Raw genomic sequence first — 8494 nt, forward strand, 5'->3', positions numbered from 1 at the left:
AATGTGGGAAATCTTTTACATGTGCTAATAGTCTCCAATATCATCAGAGAGTTCACGCTGGAGAAAAGCCTTATAAATGCAGTGAATGTGAGAAATCTTTTATCACTAACACCCACCTTCGTAGTCATCAGAGAGTTCATACAGGAGAAAAGCCTTATAAATGCAGTGAATGTGGGAAATCTTTTTCAGGTAGCACTGGTCTCCAATATCATCAGAGAGTTCACACAGGAGAAAAACCTTATCAATGCAGTGAATGTGGTAAGTCTTTTACATTTAGTACTGGTCTCCAGTATCATCAGAGAGTTCACACAGGAGAAAAGCCTTACCACTGCAGTGAATGTGGTAAGTCTTTTACATGTACTAATAGTCTCCAGTATCATCAGAGAGTCCACACAGTTCAAAAGCCTTATCACTGCAGTGAATGTGGGAAATATTTTACCAGTAGCAGTAACCTTCATTGTCATCAAAGAATTCACACTGGAGAAAAGCCTTATAAATGCAGTGACTGTGGGAAATCTTTTACCAGTAGCACTTGGCTTCATTGTCATCAGAAAATTCACACTGGAGAAAAGCCTTATAAATGCGGTGAATGTGGGAAATATTTTACCTGGAGCACTGACCTTCTTCGTCATCAGAAAGTACATACTGGAGAAAAGCCTTATAAATGCAGTGAATGTGGGAAATTTCTCAAAAGTAGCAATGGTCTGCAGTATCATCAGAGAGTTCACAAAGGAGAAAAGCCCTATAAATGCAGTGAATGTGGGAAATCTTTTACAAGTAGCACTGGTCTCCAATATCATGAGAGAGCGCACACAGGAGAAAAGCCTTATATATGCACTGAATGTGGTAAATCTTTTACAAGGAGTACTAGTCTCCAATATCATCAGAGTTTACACAGGAGAAAAGCCTTTTGAATGCAGTGAATGTGGAAAAACTTTCCCATGTACCAGTGGTTTCCCTTATCATCAGAGTTCACATAGGAGAAAAGCCTTTAAATTCAATGAATGTGGGAAATCTTTTGCCAGTAGCAATGACCTTCATTTGTCATCAGAGAATTCACACTGGAGAAAAGCCTTATAAAAGCCGTGGGAAATCTTAAGAGAAAATTCCAGTTCAAAACGAGTGTGCATAGTTTTGGGCTGTGCTTAAAACTTTTCTGTGTACAGAATGAGCCAGAATGAGCTTTAAAAATGGTGAAGATAACCGGGAGATAAATTAAAACTAGTTTCCCAAGTCATTATAAGCAGCTTTTGAAATTCCCAGCCTTTAGGCAGAAACTAGATGATAATGGCTGAGAGTCTTCAGGTAAAGAATGTGTTCATTTGCATTTGAATGCTGCTCCAGCAGCAGGGAGTGGCAGGTGATTGGTGGTGAAGCAGCCCACAATGGTTCCTCTTCCTTGTCATTGGTATCAGCTAAGCAGAGTCATATAGCTACTTAAGTATGAATTGTGATTGACCTATGATTTTCTGACATTGTCTTAAATCCTAGTAAACTGCCTCTGGTGTAGAGAGGTCTAGGGGAGGCCGGAGAGCGCAAGACTATTAGCTCTCCTACAAAGAGATTATTCAGTGCTTTGTTTGAACTTCAGAAAAAAATTTTGAGATCTGAAAAAACTGTATGATTAGATCTGTTGCTGAAACTTTACCCTAAGTAAGCAGGATGTGTTAGAACTGTAATGTTATATTTGACTTGCCAGCTTTAAAAGCTCAAAGTATAAATTGAATTAGGAAAAGTTAATTGCAGTAACTAGATGCCTAGAATATGGCAGGCTAAACTGTATTATATGTGTTTAGAATAAGCAGTCATGATCAAAGATCTCAAGGATTGATTTATTCTCATTTGTCAGATGAAAAAGTATGCAATGCTTACACTTAAAAAATTATTTTAAGTCAGTTTTTCTGAAGTAATGTTTAATGTAACATGGAACTTTTATATTTGATTTGTTTTGTTTTGCTTTGCATTGTTGTTGAATTGGGATTGTACCTGCATTTTGTATTTTGTTTAAACTTTGGGAATAATTTTTGGTTTCAGTCATGTGTATCTACTTTATAGGTTTAAGTAGACTTCATCACAAAGGTTTATAATTTATTTAGAATTGTGTTAAAACAATGTGAAAACAATTATTTGTATGATTTAACCCCCTGCGACTGCTTGGACAATTTTCACCGATGTTCTGCGGGGGGGGAAGTAGAGGGGGCTTAGAAATGCAGATAGATCCGTATCTGTAGGAAAAATGTGGCATTTTAAATTTCGAGAGGCCTGGGAACAGGTACTGGACCTGCTCCCTCCTCCCTTGCCTTTTCTTTAAAATTTGAGGCATGGTTATGTATTTTTGGAAGATAAGATTTTTATAAAAGTTATAAAGAGTATATCCTGACAGGTTAGCTAGGAGAGGCAAGCCTGTTAGTTTCCTGATGGGCATCGGGGCACCCTATTTAGTCTTGAGAGAGCCAATAGGACCCGTACATCAGCCCAGGAAGCCACCGGACAAACTGCCTGTTTTCCTTGGACATCAAGAAGGACTGTGGTCCTCGGAAGGAACACGTACTGGGGGAATGCAGCTGTTGAACTGGTCCAAAGTGGAACAACGGGTCTTTGAGGAGCTACAGAAGGCTCTCATCTCAGCAGCTGCCCTAGCCTTGCCGGACGACGCGGAGCCCTTCCACCTCTACGTGAGTGAGGTAAGAGGCATTGCCAAAGGGGTTCTCACTCAGACTCTAGGTCCCTGGAAGAGACCTGTTGCCTATCTGTCTAAGAGACTGGACCCTGTGGCAGCAGGGTGGCCAGCGTGCTCCCAGGCAGTGGCCACCACAGCATTGCTGGTGAAAGAGGTATAAGACTGGCCATCAACCCTGCCGGCCTGCTTCCAGATGATGATGAGGGAACCCATTCATGACTGCACAGAGGTAACAGACGACAAGGTACTATTCACGGATGGGAGCAGTTACACTCAGGATGGGACCTGATATGCAGGGGCAGTGGTAGTCACCTTGGACCACACCATTTGGACACAGTTCCAGAACTTTTGGCCTTAATCCAGGCCCTTTGATGGAGACACTGTGCCATCCACAGAGGAAAGAGGGTTACCAACTGCAGCCAGAAGGAATTGGCTGAACGGAAGCAAGCCACTGAAGGACCAGATGGTTGATGGACCCTCCAGATGACAAGACTGTTGGTCCCAGAGGCTCTAGGTCAGAGTTGCCCGGTGACACCAGGTTAAATGTCACCAACTTCTGATCTTCTGTGAGGCAGAGTTGCTAGAAGTACTGTCTGTGCACAGGTAAATGCTAAGCAAGGTAAGGGGATCCCCCCTGGGAATTCAGGTCCCTGGGAACCTCCCCAGGAGAGCATTGGTAGGTGGATTTCAGAGATTAAACCACCAGCATTAAGGTCTAGTTTTTATAGACACTTCAGATTAGGTTGAGGTATACTCCACTGTCAGATAACAGCCCCACCTTGGTAGCTAAGGTATCTCAGAGTATGGCTCTAGCCTTAGGACAGGTAGGTGCGACTCGGGAGGAAGGGGGTTTAACTAAACGTGTCTTAGAATCGGTGAAAATTGGACCAACCCCCTGTCCTTTGCCCTCTTGAGGGCCAGGTGTACCCCTTACTGGGACAAGTTTCCCCTTTTTGGGAGGGGATCATGTATGGTAAGCATTTCCTTGCTCAAGTCCTTACAGGCTCTGCAGTTTGCTTGTTCCAGATGCACTGCCAGTGCCCACCGCAGACCCTGTAGCCCCGGAACTCAATGTGGGTAAAGAAATTCACTGCCCAAGGACTCAAAGGGATGCTACACTGTTATCCTGAGCACGCCCACTGCTGTTGAAGTAGATGGCACCCAGACCTGACTGCATGACTCCCAGCTCCTGCATGGCCTGGATCCTGGCAACTACAGGCCAGGAGGAGAACTGGTGCCTGCAGGAGGGGAACTGTACTTCAGTGAGGACAATACTGATGGGAACTGTGGTACTAAGGGTCTTGATAACTGTATTTGTTGTTTATGCTGAAAGGAAGTAGGCTGAGTCAATGATTTGACTAGGCACATTAGACAAGGGGGGAATGAGAGTGCAGGGCGGGGCGAGGATGAGCTCCCAACTCCGCCCTGCAGGGCGGAGTTATCCCTAGCCCTCAAAACCCCTGGACTGGGAGAAATTCGCTCTCTTCCGCCATGCTGCCGGCATGAGTTGGGGGGCCCATGCTAGCATGGTGCAGGCTCTTTTGTTTATTGCATCGGACTCGGCTCCCTGGTGGTCCTTGGGGATCACGAAGTCTGGGCGTAACAACTTCACACAGGAGAAAGCCATTATGAATGTAATTAACGTGAGATATCTCTCAGGCAAGTTTCTAAATATGCTTTGCAGATATGACTCCAAATATGAGAAATTTCTTGAATGTATAGGAAATGTAGTTTCTTTGTTAGCTCTTAGCAATCATAGAAGAAATTTTGTGAAGTCCCTTTTGTCTGAATTGTATTTCGTACATTTTAATCATCCAGATTATGTAAACTCCCCTAAGTGTTTTTCCTATTGTGTGTGTGTTTATGTTGGAACCTTATGTATCTATGTTGCACTTTCCAATATACAGAGACATTGCCGAATTTATAAAATCTATGTCACAGCATATTTCTGTGGCTGGAGGTATTTTATTTTATTTTTATTTTATTTTATTTTATATATTTTTTTTAATTTATTTTATTGATTTTTGTACAGCGTGGAAGGGAGAGAGATAGAGAGTCCGAAACATTGATGAGAGAGTCATCAATCAGCTGCCTCTTGCACACCCCCGACCGGGGATATGCCCACAACCAAGGTACATGCCCTTGACCGGAATCGAACCCGGGGCCCTTCAGTCCCCAAGCTGATGCTCTATCCATTGAGCCAAACCGGTCCCAGCTGGCTGGAGGTATTTTATATGAACCATGTATAAAGCCCCTACAGATGGCATCAATCCCCCATCCTCATATGCCCAATGAAGCTAACTCTGTTTTCTAATTTGTTGAAGAAAATTAGGAATACTTGAGTCCTTGGTTGGTAATTGTTTTTGCTCTCACCCGTTGGCATGTAGGACTGATTCATGTTGGCCCAGAAAACATAGTATTGCAGAGGGACTGCCATTGTCAAGATCACACTTTTCCTAGATGCTAGTGATGAATTTATTGGGTGCATAAGTCATCATTGCAAGAATTGCCAGTCTCATGTCTCTCTTTGTAAAATAATGAAGACTTCTTCCTAAGGCTTCTTTTATCTTGAGTGTCCTATTTACTGTGTGGGTTAGCTTATATGGAGATCGGGGTTCTCCAAGCACGATGAGGTGAATAACTTTTCTGGGGTCTCAAACATTCTTTGCTTTTCAGGGAACAATATGGTGCAGAAATTAGCTCAGCAGTTTGCCAAATTCTCATTGCTGCCCATATCTTCCTAGGAAATACTGTGGCCTCTGTCGTCCTCATGTGCAGATGGATGCTTTGAGACACAGAGATCACTCCATAAAGGGAGTAGCTGTGACAACATCAAGTATGTTTCCAGCAGTGTGAATTTTTTCTTGTTTTCAAGGGATGACCATACATTTGAAGGTAATCTTTTGCCCAGGTCTTCCAGAGGGCCATGTGCCCTAATGCCTTCAATTCCATGGGCGATGGTCACTGGTGTGAGGACCATCTCAGTTAGGGGAAACCCTTTCACTGCAGAAACACTGACCTAAAGAGTTTTGGAGGGAATCGCAGCTCAGTAGATGGAATGTTCCTCATCTAAACATGCATCCAGGAACATTTCTGAGAAAAAGACTATAGGAGCAGGGTATACACAGATGTGAGGATTTCCAGGCATATTTATCTTCTGTGGACACAGTCATTGTCATTGAATATAATCAAGAGGTTTTGTGGCTTCCTGTATCCTTCTCAGATGTTCAACTCGGAGCCATTGGTGAGCTGGCAGGAAAGGAAGAACAGAGGCAAAGGGCGTCTGTAGTTTAGGGATGGGGCTTGTGTGATTCAGCCAGCATTCTTGTTGGTTTGGGTGAAAAGTTCTTCATTGCTTATTATATTTTCTGTCACTGAGGCGAAAGTGTCACCCAGAGAGCATAAGAAGGTGGATTGAATATAGATTTGCCAAACCTATTTTTTCAGTATATTTGAACTTACACGTTTTTTTTTTTTTTATTTTGAACCAATCTTAAAAGCTATAATCAGTAAAATACGTGTTTAGTATAGTATTTTGTAAATCTTCTTGTGTGCATGAAACTGAAAATATCATTATAGTGATAATGCTGACCGTATCTGTCACTGTAGTTCCTTCATGACCTTATTTAATCTGTCCCTGTTCTTCACAGCTCTCCCAGTAATCATGGATTTACTTGCCATTTTTATAGAGAACTTTGCTTTTTCTAAGTATTTTCCTGCTTTATTTTATATTTCATAAGTACTTACAGTTTCATTAAAGATACATTAGTAACTCATTTTTTTCTGACCTTTGAATATACCACCAATAGCTTATACTTTATCATGAATATTTTGTTTTTTCTTTTTTTTATAATATATTTTATTGATTTTTCACAGAGAGGAAGAGATAGAGAGATAGATAGCTAGAAACATCGATGAGAGAGAATCATCGATTAGCTGCCTCTTTTTTTTTTAAGGACAATAATTTTTTAATATTTTATTGATTCTTTTACAGAGAGGAAGGGAGAGAGAGAGAGAAACATCGATGAGAGAGAGTCATCGAGTCATCGACCAGCTCAGCTGCCTCTTGCACCCCCCTCCCCACTGGGGATGTGTCCGCAACCCAGGTACATGCCCTTGACCGGAACTGAACGTGGGACCTCTCAGTCCACAGGCTGACACTCTATCCACTGAGCCAAACCGGTTTTGGCTATATTTTCTTTTCTTAACATTCTTCTCTACACGATCCATTGTCATGGGATGATTTGCTAATGAAAATAATATATGACAAAAGCTTTAATAATACAAAGGATAATACATGTATGGTGGAAGTTGCTGGTCTAGTTTCATTTTTTGCATGTATCTGTCCAATTTTCCCAACTCCATTTATTGAAGAGACTGTCTTGACTCCATTGTATGTTCTTGCCTCCTTTGTCAAATATTAATTGAACCTAGTGGTTTGGGTCGATTTCTGAGTTCTCTATTTCATTGGTCTATATGTCTGTTCTTATGCCAAAAAAATCAATAAAATATATTAAAAAAAATAAAAACACAAAACAAAACAAAGGGTGCTTGCCAGCATTAGATCCTGCCTTCTAACAAGTGTAGGGAACAGGTTTATAACAGGGAAAAGGCCAGGGTGAGGAATGTAGCTACATGCAGGCCTGGAGGTTAGTAGACATGAGCTATTGTTTTATTTTATTTTTAATTCAACAAACATTTATTGAGTGTCTATTATGAGCTAGATATTGTTCCAGATGCTTGGGACACAGCAGAGAACAAAAAGGTCCCTGCCCTCGTCGAGCTTACAGTCTAGTGTTTATGACCACCTTGCCTTCATGCTGTCTGTGACCCTGGGCAAGTCCCTCCTAGCCGTCCAAGGCAGGAAGAAGCAGGCCTGGCTCAGACATGGATAGCATGTCTGATGCATTGTAGATGCCAGACAGATCCCACCTCCAACCCACTTCCCAGAGAGTAGCTCAGGCTGGAAGTTGACTTTTAATAATAAAATACAGGGGGAGGGCAGAGGGAGTGCAGCTGGTGGGGTGGTGTGCTGCTGCACAGGGTCTGCGTTGGCTACACAAACTGCTGCTGCTGCTGATGCTGCTGCTTCTTGGTGGCTGCCTTGGTGGCGAGGTCCTTGACCTTCTCTGTAGCTGCCAGTGCCGTCTCCTTTGCCTTCTCCTTGGCTGTCTCAACTAGGGTTTTGGAAGGAGCCTCCCCTTGCAGCTTTGAATACATCCCCAAGATGTATTCAAAACCCTTCATTGACTTGGTCACATTGCTTTTGAACCGGGCGAGACCAAATTCCTGGACAGCTCTGGAGACGCCAAATAAGCTAGAGGAGACCCAAGCTTCCCGGTGGATTTCAGTCCAGTAAACACATCGTTCCTCCACCACCATCACTTGGGCGTGGTTGATGTTCCAGGTGAAGGTGGTCATGGTCTGGTTCTGTGGGTCCACAATGGAATCCTCCAGGATGTACACTGAGTGAGCAACATTGGCAGGAAATAGTCGCTCAGCCCAGCAGGGCATCCTGTTGGTCTTGGTCAGGAGTCTCCGGGACAGGAGCTTCTGGTCAGGGGTGACCTCCCGGTGCACTATGTCTTCCGTCAAGACATGTTTGCTATAGGGATTCGGGCACGCTGTGGCCCAGGAAATGCTTCACCATTGTCCCAGCCGGGCGGGGTCAGCACGAGAGCAGCATCAGGGGCTTGGAGCCCGGGAGGCACATGGAGGCCAGGCTAGGCGCAAGCCCGCCTGCCAGGCACCAGCTCAGTCACCGCCCCACTGCACCCCAACAGCAGCCGCCGCCATGAGCAACATGAGCTATTA

At 43.5% G+C, this 8494-nt stretch overlaps 1 protein-coding gene across 1 annotated transcript; it reads right to left on the reverse strand.

Moving 5' to 3' along the window:
• Positions 1 to 7201: 7201 nt before the first annotated feature.
• On the reverse strand, positions 7202 to 8476 carry LOC311633817 (PRELI domain-containing protein 1, mitochondrial-like; the record flags this gene model as incomplete). Its single annotated transcript, XM_084906842.1, has 2 exons — positions 7202 to 8321; positions 8451 to 8476. The coding sequence occupies 2 exons, from the start codon at positions 8474 to 8476 to the stop codon at positions 7736 to 7738; spliced, it is 612 nt and encodes a 203-aa protein (XP_084762968.1). The 3' UTR covers positions 7202 to 7735.
• Positions 8477 to 8494: the final 18 nt, after the last annotated feature.

This window comes from Pipistrellus hanaki, assembly GCF_964339955.1.
Source record: "Pipistrellus hanaki genome assembly, chromosome: 15".
Lineage (NCBI taxonomy): Eukaryota > Metazoa > Chordata > Mammalia > Chiroptera > Vespertilionidae > Pipistrellus > Pipistrellus hanaki.